At 46.3% G+C, this 17,631-nt stretch overlaps 1 protein-coding gene across 4 annotated transcripts in view; it reads right to left on the reverse strand.

Moving 5' to 3' along the window:
* Window positions 1-8,628: 8,628 nt before the first annotated feature.
* The window catches only part of map3k22 (mitogen-activated protein kinase kinase kinase 22), a 118,220-nt gene continuing 109,217 nt past the window's right edge, over window positions 8,629-17,631 (reverse strand). For 2 of the 4 annotated variants that reach the window (XM_078215846.1, XM_078215847.1), the window contains exons 15-17: window positions 16,434-16,563; window positions 10,677-10,854; window positions 8,629-9,635 (exon numbers count right to left, since the gene is read on the reverse strand). In XM_078215846.1, coding sequence (XP_078071972.1) covers window positions 9,407-9,635; window positions 10,677-10,854; window positions 16,434-16,563 — 537 coding nt within the window. In that variant the 3' untranslated portion in view covers window positions 8,629-9,406. The remainder of the gene's footprint in view (window positions 9,636-10,676; window positions 10,855-16,433; window positions 16,564-17,631) is intronic. The other 2 variants (XM_078215851.1, XM_078215850.1) reach the window with 1 other exon arrangement.

The following is a 17,631-nucleotide window of genomic DNA, read 5'->3' on the forward strand; positions in this document are numbered from 1 at the left end:
AGGTTCCAGCATCCGCAGTAATTTACTTTTACCTTAAAAGCTGCTCAGGAATAAATTTGGTTGAACATGCATTAAATGATATAGCCAGCAGATGGAGCTCCAGGGCAACAATGCCTTCCCAGTTTAAACACACAAAGATGCTGGCAGGCTCTGGGTACAATATGTACTGTAAGGAGTGTTGTAAAACATCATCTCAATGGTGACTTTTAGCCCAGGGTGTTCCAGGTTTAACCCTTAAACGAGGAAGTGCTTCTGCTGCTCACTCATCACTATGCCTTGATTTCTGCCAGATTGTGTGTGTGTGGATTTCTACTAGAGAATTGACTCCGCTGTGATTAGCTTTACAACAATTACTGTCTTTGTTCACACGTGCGGAAGGCCAACCTGAGAGCGCATGGCCGATTTTCACTTTCGACGGGCGGCACGGTGGCACAGTGGTTAGCACTGCTGCCTCACAGCGCCAGGGGGCCCAGGTTCGATTCCCGGCTTGGGTCACTGCCTGTGTGGAGTTTGCACATTCTCCCTGTGTGTGTGTGGGTTCCCTCCGGGTGCTCCTGTTTCCTCCCTCAGCGGGTTTTGTGGATTGGCCGTGCTAAATTGCCCCGTATTGTCAGGGGGATTGACTAGAGTAAATGCATTGAGTTATGGGGATAGGGCCTGGGTGGGATTGTGGTCGGTGCAGGCTTTTTGGGCCAAATGGCCTCCTTCTGCACTGTAGGATTCTATGACTGATCAGGATTGTAGGAGCCATTTCAAAGCCTCAACCTCTGTGAAGTAAAGCTGAAGTAATCCAGCATTGCAGTTTTGGGTGCCCAGAGATGTAAACATTGATAACCTGGCCTTGCTTGCTTCCAAAGGTTTTGCTCTATTTCTGAACTCTGGGATCTTGACCCAGCAATGATGAAGTAACGATCATGTATGTCCAAGTCAGGATGGAGGTGGAATGTTCCCACAATATTGCCTCTCTTGTTCCTGCTCGTTAAGGTTCCGGGGGAGTGTGAGGTTTTGTTGAGACTTTACTGGGAGGCTACAATGGATACTGTAGACACAGTGAAAGGGCTGGATGGCAAACACAGTATCTGGAGTATGGTCACGCAGACTGGATAGTCCTGAGCTTCTTGATTCGTTATTGTTTCTGGGAAATTCTGCCGGACAATGTACGGCAAACACCTCAAATCCCTGGAGAGATATTACCAACGTTGCCTCTGCAAGCTCCTGCAAAATCACTGGCAGGATGGGTGTACCAATGTGAGTGTCCTCTCCTAGGCCAATATCCCCAGTATTGAGGCACTGGTCACGTTCGGCCAGTTGCGATGGGAGGCCACATTATCCGCACGCTCAACACAAGACTCCCGAAACAAGTGCCCCACTCCGAGCTCTGCAGTGGCGAGCGACCACCAGAAGGGTGGAGGAAACGCTGCAAGAAAACTCGAAAATACTCCCTAAATAAATGCGACATCCCCGTCGACACGTGGGAATCGCTTGCCTTAGGGCGCACAAACTGGAGAGGAAGCATCTGCAAAGGCACCAATCACCTCGAGCATCACCGGGTGCAGCATGCGGAGGCCAAGCGGAAAGTGAGTGCAGAATCCAGAGCATCCCACCCACACCCCCCCCACCCCACCCACACCCCACCCCCCCCCCCCCCCCCACCCACCCCCCCCCCCCCCCCCCCCCCCACCCACCCCCCCGACCTCATCAAACACCACCTGCCAAACCCTGTGGCAGAGTCTGCAGCTCCAGGATTGGACTATTCAGCCTCTGCAGAACCCCACCTCCCCGGAGTGGAAGCAAGTCACCCTCGACCCTGAGGGACTGACAAAGAACGACCTCTACCACCTAGAAAGGAAACATGTCCAAGGGAAAATCGCAATGTCCAAGATGCCCCCCAATCACACACCATTCGCATTTAGACTAATAGAAGAGAATCTCGACAGTGCAGAAAGAGGCCTTTCGGCCCATCGAGCTGGGATAGTAAGGAGCAATTTATCATGGCCAATTCACCAAATCTACGCATCTTTGGATTGTGGGAGGAAACCCACACGGACACGGGGAGAACATGCAAACTCCACACAGACAGTCACCCGAGGCCGAAATTGAACCCGGGTCTCTAGCTGTGAGGCAGCAGTGTTAACCACTGTGTCACCATGCCACCCAAATCCCGTTGTTCTTCATTGTCATGGGTTAAGCATGTGGGCGATCAGTGTGGGAATATGTCCACCACACTGACTGCAGTAGTTCAAGAAGAATGCTCATCTTATCTTCTGAAGGTCATCCAGTGATGGCCAATAAATGCTGTTCTTGTGAGCAATGCGTGAATGATAACTAAAAAAAAAAGAAAATTAGTCTACACTGCTCAGGCATGCACCCACATGACCTGTTACCCCCACCCTGGCCCAAACCATTAATCTCCCTCTTCCCTCTTCCCCCCCCCCCCCCCCCCCCCCCACCCCACGCCCACCCTCACCGTTGCTGACTGACCTGCTGTGCAATCCCAGCATCTGCAGTTTTTCAACTTGTTGGCTGGAATGTTTCCGTCCTGCCCGCTACGGGAATCGGAGCTGGCGAGAGGCGGTCCATGGAAAGGTCTGTTGACGGCAGACGGGATTATACGGTTTTGGGACGAGCAAGGCCAAAACATCCTGCCCGTTAATTTATACAGAAAAATAACAGCATTATTAGCAAACTAATTGCAAGACCAACTTTAGTTCATTAGAAAATCAGTTATTTGCGTGCAGTGCAGACATATCAAATGGTTCTTAGCTGTTGGCTTTCAGGATCTTTGATATTTTTAAAATATTTTCTTTGGAATGGAACCTTCCACAATTTTTGAATTTAATAATTTTTGAGTAGTTCTAACCTGGCAATGCCAGTTACTTGCGACTGATACCACTGTTAGAGTTGACTGCCAAAGACCGCAAGAAACTACAAAGGGTCGTAAATGAAGCCCAATCCATCACGCAAAGCAATCTCCCATCCATTGACTTTGTCTACACTTCCTGCTGCCTCGGCAAAACAGCCAGCATAATCAAGGACCCCACGCACCCCAGACATTCTCTCTTCCACCTTCTTCCGTCGGGAAAAAGATACAAATGTCTGAGGTCACATACCAACCAACTCAAGAACATCTTCTTCTCTGCTGCCATCAGTCTTTTGAATGGACCTACCTTGCATTAAGTTGATCTTTCTCTACACCCTAGCTATGACTGTAACACTACATTCTGCACTCTCTTGTTTCCTTCCCTATGAACGGTATGCTTTGTCTGTATAGCGCGCAAGAAACAATACATTTCACTGTATGTTAATACATGTGACAATAATAAATCAAATCAAATCAAAGTTTGTGATTATCGGCTGAAAAATTCCGGTCCAGCTGCTGGCAGGATCTTTCCATCCCACCACAGTCGATGGTCTGTAGGCTGGTTCATCACACCTGCTGCGGGGCAATCGGCCTCGGCAGGGCCGGCTATCGATTGCAAGAATTCCTCTAAATGCAGTCAAATTTAGGCTCAATGTACTTCTTAGCTACCAATCAGTATGGGCCTGATTCTCCCATCACTACCCGCAACGTTTCTGGAGGGTCCAGTTGGGAGAATCACATCGTCGGCCTTTTTCCAGGGTTTGCACAAGCGACAGGAACGCATGCGCATCTCCCAGAGCCGGAAAACAGTCGTAGTCGAGACCGCGCTGGAAACCAGCGGGAGGAGAGGTAAGTAACTTCAATCTTTTTTTAATGTAGTTTAAATATGTTTTGCATGTGTTAGCATCTCCCACCCTGCCAGGAGTACTTCATTCCGGTGGGGTTTAGAGTAGCTTCCCACATTCAGGGAACTAGTGGGAGACCCCGCCGGAATGAAGTGGGGCAGTCGGGGCCCCCAGGGGGGGTCGGGCAATGGGGGACGGTGCCCCCTGGCATGGGCACCCTGGCAGTGCCAGCCTGTGCCCCCTGGCACTGCCCAAGGGGAAAAGTGCCAAGGTGGCGCAGCCTAATTGTGGGCAGGGCCTAGGGGCGATTGGTGGGAGTGGGGAGTCCCGCTGCCACTCTGCATGGGGATTGATCTGGGCTGGAGGGAGGGCAGCGATCGGGGCAGGCTGGGTGGGGCGGTCTGCCGGGGGGGCCTGCCTCCCGGGGGGGTCTGACCCCGATGGGGTTCAGTGGGGGTGAGCGGTGTGGGGTGACCGCCATTGCTGGGGGGGGGGGGGGGGGGGGGGTGGGCTGGACATCGGGACGCTCCGGGGTGGGGGGGTCAGGGTGGCCCGGGAATTGTTGTGGGGGCTGTGATCGGGCAATTGGGGGGGGGGGGGGGCAGCACTGGAGGGGCAGCACTGTGGGGGTCCAGGGCTGGCCAGCGATCAGGCTGGACAGTAAACGGAGAGACTGACAGATCGGGGCCACTGCCCATGCGCAGAGTTCCAGAACTGTCAAACTCCGGCATGAATCAGTCCCGCCCCCCTGGGTTTTTGATGAGATTCACAATTGTGACCTCTGCATTGCACAGAGTGGGGAGATTCAAGTGTGAAGTTGAACTGAAAAAACAATCGTGGTCTATAACAGTTTTCCCACCAATTCAGCACTTTTGGGAGAATCGCCCCCTATGTTTCAGAACTTAAAGTTGCTGTAGTACCTCTTCCTACCTGCCACCCCCAACCCCCCAAAACCTTTCCACTGCCTACAAGGCTCAAATCACAAGTCTGATGCACACAGGAGGGTTGGAACCATGTGTACTCTGTAGACCATTTGGATTTGAGATCTTGGTCTTCAAGCACTCTCCACCTGCTCCACGATGACAAGCAAGCCATGATCCTCGCCAACAGAACCAGCACAGAACCAATACGTGTGCAAACTGGGGTCAAATAGGGCTGCATCACTATACCAATGTTATTCTTCATTTTCCTCGCTGCAACACTCCACCCCATCAACTTGGAGTAGAGCTAACCTACTGGACAAGAGGTTATTGCTCTACAGACTGCTCACTTTGCTCTGTTGTCTGTTCCCAGCGTTCGTTCTGGCTTTCAGATCACTTGGATGAGTTTTTTTTGTTTCCCATTTCTGGTTGAATGTGGATCCAGTCAGGAGGGGACAAGCTGCCACGTGCACTCAACCTTGGCAATAGAATGGAAGATCAATGGTACGACCTGGAGTGAGGGTGGGATTCGAGATTGGAAGGCAAAGATTTCTGATAGCTTTGTAAGACAATTGAGGGTCTGCAAATTCAAAAGATGGAAGGTAAAAGAATGAGGGACAGAGAAACGGGGACCAAAATAGAAAGGGAGAAAGCGTATGAGTGAGACAGGGGGAGAAAAATAAAGGAGATGGGGTTAAAAGAATCAGAATGAACAAAGAAAACTAAACGAATAGGATAATGGGGAAGGTGTGAAATGAGATGGAATGGGAGAAAATAGCAAAGAGAATAAAAGGTAGAATTGTTAGGGACTGCACGGTGGCACAGTGGTTAGTACTGCTGCCTCACAGCTCCAAGGACCCGGGTTGAATTCCGGCCCCGGGTCACTGTCTGCGTAGAGTTTGCATGTTCTCCCCGTGTCTGCGTGGGTTTCCTTCGGGTGCTCCGGATTCCTCCCACACTCCAAAGATGTGCGGGTTAGGTTGATTGGCCATGCTAAATTGCCAACAGAGGCCACCAGGGTTGCGTTGTGGGACCCAATCCTTGAAGTTTGTTTTTCCAATTCCTGGACTATATGATGGATAAAACCGTGATTGCTATCGGTGACTTCAATGCCGCAGTTCCTGCCCGTCAACAACCTTTACCGATTTCCAGGAAAATCTCACCAAATTACTTCAGGGGTGTGCAGAAGACTCACATCTCCTGTCCCATTAGCAAAGCGTGTATGATAATCACCTGAGTTATTCAAGCGCTGAAGACGGGCCATTGGGACTAATTGCTTGGACAATGGGACCCTGGCTCTGGTAGCTGCCAAACGTCAGCAAATCAATTTACCCTTGGAATACATGCCGGTCTCCTCATTTGGATCTCCCTGGTAGTTGGAGGGGGAAGGTTACACGATAAGCCAATTCTTTGTATGTTTTAAGCACGTTTTATCAGCAGAACTGAGGGCAAACTTAGAGAGATGACTCAAATGGGGTACCTCCTGCCTCCCTCTCTCTCCACCCTACCTGGTAAAATTCCAGCCCTGACTGTGATCTTCAGGGAAACCGTACTCCGGACAAAGAGTTTTTTTTTAGAGAATTCCAGCACAAGGGTTGGGATTCTCCTGCCGTGTGCCCCAAGATTGGAAATTCCCACCCTAGCTCAATGGACCTTTGAATGGTCCGCCAAATTTTCTGTCTTTTCTGCTATGATTCATGCAACGGGTGAGACGGAAAAATGTTGGCGTATGTCTTCAGAAGAACAATTGACTTAGTCATTTGTATCTTTAAATCAGAAGCATCAAGACCATCAAATTCAACCTCAAGATGGCAAGTCCCCAAACGAAAGTGTGTGTATTTTAACTTCTTATGGACTCTTAATTTGGTCTATCCTTCCCCCTCTAATCTGTATTTATGTGTGTGTGAATTTAGATCGGTTTAAGTATAATAAAGCTTTCTTTGTTAAACTTAAGGAAACCTGACAGGTTGTTTCATGATCACAATGCCTAAACAGTTAGGTACTCACTAAATTTGTAAGTTTTTTTTAATATTCGTTCATGGGATGTGGGCATCACTGGCTGGGCCAGCATTTATTGCCCATCCCTGAGGGAATTTATGAGTTGACCACCTTGCTGTGGATCTGAAGTCACATGTAGGCCAGACCAGGTAAGGATGACAGATTTCCCCAAAGGACATAAGTGAATCAGATGAGATTTTATGACAATCGACAATGGTTTCATGATCATCATTAGACTTTTGATTCCAGATCTTTATTGACTTCAGATGTCACTATCTGCCATGGAGGGATTTGAGGCGGCATGGTGGCAGTGGTTAGCACTGCTGCCTCACAGCTCCAGGGACCTGGGTTCAATTCCTGACTTGGGTCACTGTCTGTGTGGAGTCTGCACATTCTCCCCATGTCTACGTGGGTTTCCACCGGGTGCTCCGGTTTCCTCTCTCAGTCCGAAAGACGTCCAAGTTAGGTGCATTGGCGATGCTAAATTCTCCCTCAGTGTACCCGAACAGACGCCGGAGTGTAGCAACTAAGGGATTTTCACAGCAATTTCATTGCAGTGTTAATGTAAGCCTACTTGTGACACTAATAAAAAAAATCAACTTTAAACTTGAAGCCAGGTCCCCAAAGCATTACCCCGAGTCTCTGGATTACTAGTCCAGCAACAATACCACTACGCCACTGCCTCCCATTTCAAAAACACCTTCTGCAGTCAAACAAGGAGAAGGTAAAGAAGGGAAGCATTCCACCTTCCTCATCAGATTGTTACACATGACAGGATGGTGTGAGGTTTGGAGAGGAGCTAGCAAATGGTGGTGTTCCCATTCCTCTGTTGCCCTTGTCCTTCTGGGTAGTCAAGCTTGGAAGGTGCTGTCAAAGGACCCTTGGTGAGTTGTTGCAGTGCATCTTGTACATGGTACGCACAGCTATCATTGTGCGTTGGTAGTGGAGGGAGGAAGTGTTTAAGATGGTGGAAGGGGCGCCAATCAAGCAGGCTGCTTTGACCCGAATGGTGTCGAGCTTACTGAGTGTCGTTGGAGACGCACTCATCCAGGCAAGGTGAGAGCATTCCAATCATTTGGAAAAGACTCTGTTACTCTCCACAGAATTACCAGCATCTGACCTGCTCTTGTAGCCACAGTATTCATATGGTTTGTCTTGCTCAGATTCTGGCCAATGATAACCGTTCCCATGATGTTAATGGTGGTGGAAGTAGCAATGGTGATGCCATTGAATGTGGATCTATAATTATCCTTGGTTGCGAGCATATCTTGCAGAACCAACACCTGGTCTTTGGCGAGTGATTTGTATGTTAACAGCCTAAACCTGCATGGTGCAAATTGAGGTATCCTGGTGTCCCTATGTGATGCCATGAGAGAATTGCTTCAGAGCATTCATATGCATGGTGGGACATAAATGTGAGCGTCCTTTTCATGATGAAGCGCATTGTGTGCCATGCCAGGATTGGCTGACAAAAGCAACAGACTCCAGTAAAAGGAGGGGGTGGCAAGGTGGTTAGCACTGCTGCCTCACAGTTCCAGGGACCCGGATTCGATACCGGCCTTGGGTGACTGTGTGGAGTTTGCTCATTCTCCCCGTGTCTGTGTGGGTTTCCTCCGGCTGTTCCAGTTTCCTCCCACAGTCCAAGGATGTTAGGTTAGGTGGGTTGGCCATGTTAAATTGCCCCTTAGTGTCCCAAGATGTGTGGGTTAGGGGGATTAGTGGGGTAAACAGGTGGGGTTACGGGAATAGGGCCTGGGTGGGATGCTCTGTCAGAGAGTCCGTGCAGACTCAATGGGCTGAATGGCCTCCTTTTGCACTGTAGAGATCCTATGATTCTAAAAGAGTGCTAGGCCTCCATCGCGCCACTTCGGAAAATGAAATTCACATCCATTGTCTCAAAATGTTCCTCCACCAGTGTTAGGCTGGCTGGCCTGTAGTTGCTGGGTTTATCCCTTTGTTTCTTTTTAAACAGGGTTGCAACATTTGAATATTCCAGTCCTTTGGCACCACTCCCATCTCCCAGCAATTTCTCCGCCCTTATTTCCCTCAGGTCTTAATAAGATTTCAGCATGCATTTCAAGGATTCTTTAATTCCATCCAGCGAAAGGATTATTATATTTTTTTTTTACAAAATTCAACATAGCTCTCAGGTAAACAAAGTTATATTTAAATGTCATTATTATGTACAGCCCAATAGCAATTGAACAGAACAGAGGACGAGGAAAGACTCATATCAGAGTTGATCAGTTCTAGGAGGCTGCCACGCTTTGGTAAATCGGTTAATCTTGCTCCTGGAACCAAAACTCTGGTTCATCTTTCCCTTGTTTGCCCCGGACAAGGAAATGCAGAATGGAGAGAAAATCCGGGGACATTTTGACAACAGGCTTCCTTTCAGTATATAATCTGTCAGTCACACCGTGACATCATTCAATTGTCGCAGGCAATGCGTTGTTGCATCTCTGGAAAAGTCTTGTTTTGGAAAAAACTGTTGGAAATGCAAAATATGAAGATTTAGCGGATTTTTCCAATTTTCCTACCTTGTGACTGGTTCAGCTCCGGATCCTGCACGGACTGCTCACAGATATGAGAATGAGGAAAAAATAGAATGTGCAAATGCATTGATTTATGTTTTGTGTGCTTTTTCTTTATAAACAATATACATATATCTATGTACACAAGGCTAAAATATTATGTCTTTGGAAGGAGCTGTATAAGAGTTCTGAGTCATTTCAAAGTCTTACTCAGTAGTGTGACAACCCTCCACAACTCCAAACAACAAGTGACTAGAGGTTATACTGAACAAAAGGCTGTCTCAGGAGTTCTTCTGCAGATGGTCTCCGTTTCTCTTCCACAAATATTTGCTTCAGGAAGCCCCGGCATGAGTTTGACACACTATCCGGAAGCTGGGGTTTGGTGGGTTGGGTGGCAATTTTGAAGATGGCAGCCATGGCTTCGAACTCTGCCCAAGGAGGCTTCTCAGTTAGCATTTCCACAATGGTGCATCCTACACTCCTTTGTAAATGGAAAGAAAACCATGTCAAAATATTTACACGCACATAAAGCTTAAAATAACAGCACTGCGATACACTTGGTTTCTTTAGAATCAGCACAGAGCCATTGTTTTATTTTCTCTGTAGCATGACTCTACATTGACGTATGGGCCGGAATTCTCCAGTTCTGCATAAACCAGCTGCCAGCAAAAACGGAGAATTTGTCACCAAGCCAAATCTCCATTCACAGCAGTGGGACCGGAGAATCCCAAGCTGCATGCTTGGGCGGCACGGTAGCACAGTGGTTAGCACTGCTGCTTCACAGCTCCAGGGACCTGGGTTCGATTCCCGGCTTGGGTCACTGTCTGTGTGGAGTTTGCACATTCTCCTCGTGTCTGCGTGGGTTTCCTCCGGGTGCTCCGGTTTCCTCCCACAGTCCAAAGATGTGCGGGTTAGGTTGATTGGCCATGCTAAAATTGCCCCTTAGTGTCCTGAGATACGTATGTTAGAGGGATTAGTGGGTAAATGTGTCGGGATATGGGGGTAGGGCCTGGGTGGGATTGTGGTCGGTGCAGACTCGATGGGCCAGATGGCCTCTTTCTGCACTGTAGGGTTTCTATGATCGGAGAATACCGGCCATAGTCTCATTGTCAAAGGAAGAGAATCAGACAAAATAGAACATAATCAGGTTATTTAGCCCATCAAAGTTCAGACTCCTATTACCCCAATGGGTCAGAGAGCAAGACAATGTAACAATGACATGTTTTATTCTCTTTATCGTGCTGGCTTTACCTGGGTGCAGTCCCATTAACACACAGAAAAATCTCACCCATACTGTATGAGAGTGAACTCAATGAGTATCAATTGTAGAAAGCAGCACCACTGTTTCGGAGGGTACTCACAAAACAGGCTTTTGACGTTCAATCCTTCATTATTATGAATAATGTTTCTGTGCCAATGTTGGCAGTTACCCTTAAACACCCAGATGTTTTAATGAAAATGTTACATAACTCACAGCCCCTAATTATTCTTCCCTTCACATTGTTCCCAGTCCAATCCTTACCAGACATCTGCTTTCCTGCCGTATCCTTCACCGCTGATAACCTCGGGGCTCATCCAGTAAGGTGTTCCAGTGACTGATTTAATCCCTGTCCCTGTCATACAAATAGTCTGCAAACGTTTGCTGGCTCCAAAATCACCCAGTTTGACATTCCCCGCAGAGTCTCTCAAAATATTGGCACCTGTGAAGTTAAAATTATTACGAGTTGAGTAAAACACTCTTTAAAACTACAGCTGCAATATCTAGTGATAACTGTCCAATTCAGTTAAAGCCATATTCAAATAAAGTTGACAACCGGTATTTATTTATTCTATGATACGGGGTTGCACATTTCTTGCTCATCCTTGATTGCCCAAGAGAAGGTAGTGGTGAACTTCCATTTTGAAATACTTCATTCTATTTTTTTTTTATTCATTTGTGGGCCATGGGCGTCGCTGGCTGGCCAGCATTTATTGCCCATGCCTAGTTGCCCTTGAGAAGGTGGTGGTGAGCTGCCTTCTTGAATCCTTCTTGGGTTGACCCACAATGTCGTTAGGGAGGGAATTCCAGGATTTTGACCCAGCGACTGCGAAGGAACAGCAATATATTTCCAAGTCAGGATGGTGAGTGGCTTGGAGGGGAACCTGCAGTTAGTGGTGTTCCCATTTATCTGCTGCCCTTGTCCTTCTAGATGGGAACTGGTTGTGGGTTTGGAAGGTGCTGTCTAAGGATCTTTGGTGAATTGCTACAGTGCATCTTATAGATAGTACACACTGTTGCTACTGAGTCCATTGGTGAAGTGTATTGTTAGATTGGGAGTTCCAGGATTATGACCCAACAAAGATGAAGACACTCCTATGCACTTGCTATCCCTTGTCTGCTGGGATGTGATGGCTACCGTCTTGGAAGGCGCTGTCAAAGAAGCCTTGGCAAGTTGCTGAAGAGCATCTTGTACATAATACACACTGCGGTCATGATGCAACACTATCTGACTGGTGTGTGGAAGGAGTGCCAATTAAGAGATCTGTGTTATCCTGGATAGTATCAAACACTGAGTATCGAGCCATAGCACTAGGAAATAGTTATACACACTCTACAAACTGTTACTATGGCCACTGGAGCCTAATGTCAGCACAGTTCATGAATCAATTTTCAATATCGCCCTACAAACTTTCTTTCTAAAGTTTCACCCACCAGCATGGGTAACTTAGGATCCATTAAATAAACGACCAAGTACCAATCATAGCTGGAACCATTTGCCAAATCTTGCTGCTGTTTACATTGGCAGGATCTTATGGTCCTGCCGTCGGTGCACCCCCGCCATAGGTCTCCCAATGGTGAGGGGTGCGTTCAACGGGAAACCCTGCGGTGGGGGGGTGGGGAATCCTGCCCACAGTTTATTCTCACCCCACGTTACCAGCCCCATTGCATTGTGGTTAACTGTATTGACTCAATGGCTGCCCGAGTTAAAATCAGCCAATTTAGCATCAAAATCTGGGTCTATATGGTTCCTCCCCATTGTGATTAGTGATCTTAGCAAATCGGCTATTATGGGGCAAAGAACATTAATAAAACAACCAAGATTAGCTTGCATTTATATAGTGACATTACTCACCATGCTGATATACCAGCTACACAGTGCCTCACAAACACTTTTCTCAAGTGCTATCTCATGAATATTCCATCCTCAACCAAAGCCCTGTCTTAACTCGCACCAAATGCCCCGCACCCTCCACCAGCACAGTCAAGTCAATGGGCACACGGTCGTGATTCGGCTCATGGTCAAGATCTGGCAATCACATCACAGACATGTCCCCACAGCTGAGGGAGGATGTGACAGCTGAGATAGATCCCTGACAGTCAGAGGAATGTTAAGAGACGAGGTTCGCGCAGAGCCCCATGCTGATGACGTGCCTCTGAAAACAACCATAAGAAACCTGGTGGGAGGTGTGGAGACAGACAGGGGGAACATCTGGCAGAGATGCTGTAACCCGTGTGCCAATTGGGTTTCTCCCAGACTACAAATAGGAACATTAAATTGGTGAGCAATCTGAAATTTGAAAAACCAAGAAGCTAGGTCATTGTTCATGACTCAAGAATTTTTCCCCTTCCCTTTCCTGGCCCCTCCCAATAGCAAGTCTTTCTGCAGAATGGAAAAAGTAAAATGATTTCCCCACAACGTGATCCAATTTTGTGGAATTGAGACGTTATCAGCAAGGACGATAACACCTTAAAAACAGGGTGGAAAGTAACTGCATCGGTGGACAGGAAGACGATTAGGAGAAAGTGTGTGGCCCAGGCATATTTCAGCATATGTTTTATCAATTTAAATGAGTGCACCCTGATGAAAGTGACTTGCAAGTGAATGAGTTTTGAGCGCTGGACACAGTGGCTAAGCACATAGCAGAACCAAAGACTTCCTGTCAATCAGCTTGAAGTTACGGAGGTTTGTTTAAATAATGACTCACTTGTAGGCAAATTTCCAAACGACTCAAGAGTTTTAATAAAGTACACTTCATTCTGATTATGCTGCGCTGACGATGCTTTAGGAACTATATAAATGCACACTGTTGCTGCACTTTGTAATGGTACATGAGGATTTAAAATTTGGTTGGCTCTTTTATCGTCCATTGAAAGGGCAGAGCAAACTGATTGCTTCGATGACACAAACTGCAGCAGTTCAAAGGGAAGGGCTCACTATCATCTTCTCAAGGGTTACTCGGGTGAACAATGAATGCAGGCCTTGCCAGTGACACCCACATCCCCAGAATGAATGGAACAAAAACAAACCACTTCACAGATGGAAATCATGTCTAGGTTTGAACTCAAAACGTTTTGGCACAGTTCACTAAAGGGAGAACCCAATCGTTATCATTTTAAATACAAACATGCTGTGCAATTTGCACATCCGATTTGAAGTTTCTTTTGAATTTAACATTTCTCTACACCCTAGCTGTGACTGTAACACTACATTCTGCACCCTTTCCTTTCTACATACAGTATGCTTTGTCTGTATAGCATGTAAGAAACAATATTTTTCACTGTATACTAATACATGGGACAATAAATCAAAGCAAAAAACAGAGTTGTTTAAATTAATTGAATTCCAGGTACCCGTTCCACATGTATTCAGAGAATTTCTATTGCAATCAAGTTCAACTGGAATGTCTGAAGAACGTTAAAATACATGACAACTACAGTGAACAAAAAGAAAAATAGCAACATGGCCTTTGGGGGAAGGGGGTCGGGGTGGGGGGTCGGTGCCAGTATTGATTGTGTCGGTGGAGGTTTGGGGGGGGAAGGGGTCTGATGTTGACGCGAAGGTCGGGGGGGGGGGGGGGGTGGGGAGGTGCCAGTATTGATTGTGTCGGTGGAGGTTTGGGGGGGGGAAGGGGTCTGATGTTGACGCGAAGGGGCGTTGAGTGCCAGCACTGACTGCTGGAGGAGAGGGGTTTGGGGGGTGAATGTCAGATCCAATTTGGGTAGGGGGGAGGGGTGAATGCGAGCTTCCATGGTTTGGGTCTCTTCCCCGAGGCCTCCATGGTGGGTTTAGGGGAGGGTGGTCTCTGTTCGAGGAAACCAGAAGTGATTCTTGTTGGTCGAAAGGTCCCAGGAGTTTGGAGAATCTGGCATCGAATAGCCTATGCATATTTAAATTGTTTGCGCCATTAGAAGGGGACGGGGATGATTGCAAACCTTTTGGGGCCAGGCACAAAACCTATTTTTAGCCCCGCATGCTATTTTCTGAGATCAGCAGAGTAATAAGACTGTGGAACTCACTACTACCACAGATGGTGGTTGAAATCTACATCATAGATACTATTAAGTGGAAGCTAGACAAGCATTTGAGGAGAGAAGAATAGATAGTTCTGATGGTCGCTTCAGATAAGGAAAGATGGAAGGTTTGTGTGGAACATAAAAATCAGTGTGGACTGGATGGGCCGGACAGCCTGTTTCCATGCCATCTATTTTACATGTTCCTATGTAATTTAGGAGTTATGTTCAAATCAAACAATATCTCCATATCTAGATAAAAGTGAAAACATGTTTTAGTACTCATGAGTGGATGAAGTAAAAAAGGAACTCGAAGTTATACAGTGCCTTTATATAGGTCTCACAGCCAATTAAATACTTTAGAAGGGTAGTAACTGTTGTAATGTAGGAAAAGATAAATTGCACGGTGGGCAATATGATAATGATGTTGTTTGATGAGTCATATAAACATTCACCAGGACACCGGGGAGAACTCCTCTGTTTGTTGAATACTTCAATATGTGGGATCTTTTACATCCCTTGAGAGGGTAGATGGACCCTTGGTTTGTCAACTTATCCAAAACTCAACACCTGGTAAGACAGCACTCCTTCAGTCCTGCATATCAACTGAGATTTTGTGCTCAAATCTCAGGATTGTAACCTGGATCCACAATCTTCTGACTCTGGGGCAAGGCTGCTAACACTGAAATGTGGCTGGCAAAGGCATTTCTGTCAGAAACTTTGTACCTGAGGAATCAAGATCCCCCATCCTGATTTCTCGGTCAGATTGTATTTGGAAAGTTCAAAGTCTTGGTGAGTTGCTGCTTGGTGAGTGTATCACGTAGATGGTACACAATGCAGCCATGATGAATCGGAGATAGAGGTAGTGAATGTTTAATGTGGTGGATGGTGTACCAATCAAGCATGCTGCTTTGTCCTGGGTGATGTTGCACTTCTTGAGTGTTGCTGGAGTTGCACTCATTCCAGTCCTGATTAATGCCTTGTAGATGGTGGAAAGGCTTTGCAGAGTCAGGTAAGTCACTCATCGTTGTATATCGTCATTCTGATCTGTTCTTGTAACCACAGTATTTATGTGTACAGTCCAATTAAATTACTGATGATTAGTGATGTAGTGCCATTGAGTTTCATGAGGATGGTCAGACTCTCTTTTGATGGAGATGACCATTGCCTGGCACTTGTGTGGCATGAATGCAACTTGCCACATACCAATCCAATCCTGAATGTTGTTCAGGTCTTGTTGCATGTCAGACAGACTGGTTCATTATCTGAAGAGGTGCAATTGGCACTGAACACTGTGCAATTATCAGTGAACATTCCTATTCTGACCTTATGATGGAGGAAAGTCATTGATGAATCAGATAAAGATGGCTGGATGCAGGACATTGTTCTAAGGAAGTCATGTTATGATGTCCTGGGACTGAGATAATCAGATTCCAATACTACAACCATTTTCCTTTTTGCTGGTTCAACTTCAGCTCGTGGTGTTTTTCCCCTAAGTTCCACTGAAAATTTACTAGGATTCCTTGATTTTTGCATGGTTCAATTCACACAGAATCTGCACACACATTCCTGCTGATGAATTCACAGCTCTGGGTTGCTAATCCAGTACCATAAACACAGCACAACTACAACTATAACACTATCAAAGCCTACTCTCAACTGGTGTCATTCACCTTGGGGACAAAGATAATTGTCTGGATGTTAAAGCAGTATAATGACAGGGCTAAAGGCCTACAAATCATTTTACATTAAGCAGCTTCAACACTACAGATATTATGCTGTCATTGGCAATGAAATGCTTCTGGACTAGAAATGGATCAGGTGGAACCAGTAGTGGCAGAAAAACATTTGTTATGGTTCTTGTCAACTTGACTAAAATGACTAAAGTCAGATCCTTTACTTTTTCCAAAGCAACAGACAATGAGAATGGCAAACTTATTGGTGTCTATAGTCTACTAAAGGAGAAAAAACAGACTGTATGAAACGGAAAAGGCAGCAACGGAATACCTTTTATATCTCTGTGTACAATCATATTGCTGTGTAGATAGGAAACTCCTTCTAGGATTTGTCTGGTGTACTTCCGCGTCACATTCTCAGTGAGTGCACCATAAGCCTTCAATTGGTCTTTGACAGAGCCCTGGTTGAAACAAAGTTAATAATTAAAATGGAAAAAAAGCATCATTCTCCCACTGATTTATAGGTTATTGCAATGGCGGGTTGGTAAGCTGAACCTCAATCAGGGCACCATGGTTGGGTTCACCATATCTTGCGCTGATGAAGAGTAAAACAAAAAATTCAGTCAGGATTTCTCACTGCTAACTGTTAACCAATGATCCTTGCAGTGTCGCAATGTTAACTAAACACAATGTGGCTAGCTGTGATGTTGCCTTTGAATAGCCTGCAGATACTCTCTTAACACATGAGGAATGACCTCTCGGACAAAGTATCTCTGTTATATTACCTCTGTATTCAGGAAAGGAGGGCAGGAGGTGGATTGAAAAATCAGGAAAAATTCTTGTGACCTTGACCCCACCCCTAACCCCATGGCATGTGCTGAATAATCCAATTTGTAACACTTGTGACATCAAAAAATGTTGTTCCTGGTTTCTTGTCCATTAAAGGCATTTAAACTTTATTGTTGTGCCGAAAGATAACAGTGGATCAATAAAATTGCAAGAGGAATTTAGTCTTATATTCGGGTGGAGTCAGTTGGATGGATGTCCGACAAGAGCAGAAATATTTAAAGTTTAAAGTTTATTTATTAGTCACAAGTAGGCTAACATTAACACCGCAATGAAGTTACTGTGAAAATCCCCTCAGCCTTACTGAGTTTCAGCATCACATTTGGAGATCAAGTGAGATGAAGTGCAACAGCTTCCAGAAAGGTGCAAGTGGACTCCATCAGATAATAAAAAAGTTTGTTTATTAGTGTCACAAGTAGGCTTACAGTAACACCCCAATGAAGTTACAGCGAAAATCCCCTAGTCGCCACACTCTGGCGCCTGTTCGGGTACACTGAGGGAGAATTTAGCATGGCCAATGCATCTAACCAGCACATCTTTTGGATTGTGGGATGAAACCGGAGCACCCAGAGGAAACCCACGCAGACACGGGGAGAATGTGCAGACTCCGCACAGACAGTGACCCAAGCCGGGAATCGAACCCGGGTCTCTGGCACTGTGAGGCAGCAGTGCTTGACACTGTG

Source organism: Mustelus asterias, chromosome 7 (genome assembly GCF_964213995.1).
Source record: "Mustelus asterias chromosome 7, sMusAst1.hap1.1, whole genome shotgun sequence".
Lineage (NCBI taxonomy): Eukaryota > Metazoa > Chordata > Chondrichthyes > Carcharhiniformes > Triakidae > Mustelus > Mustelus asterias.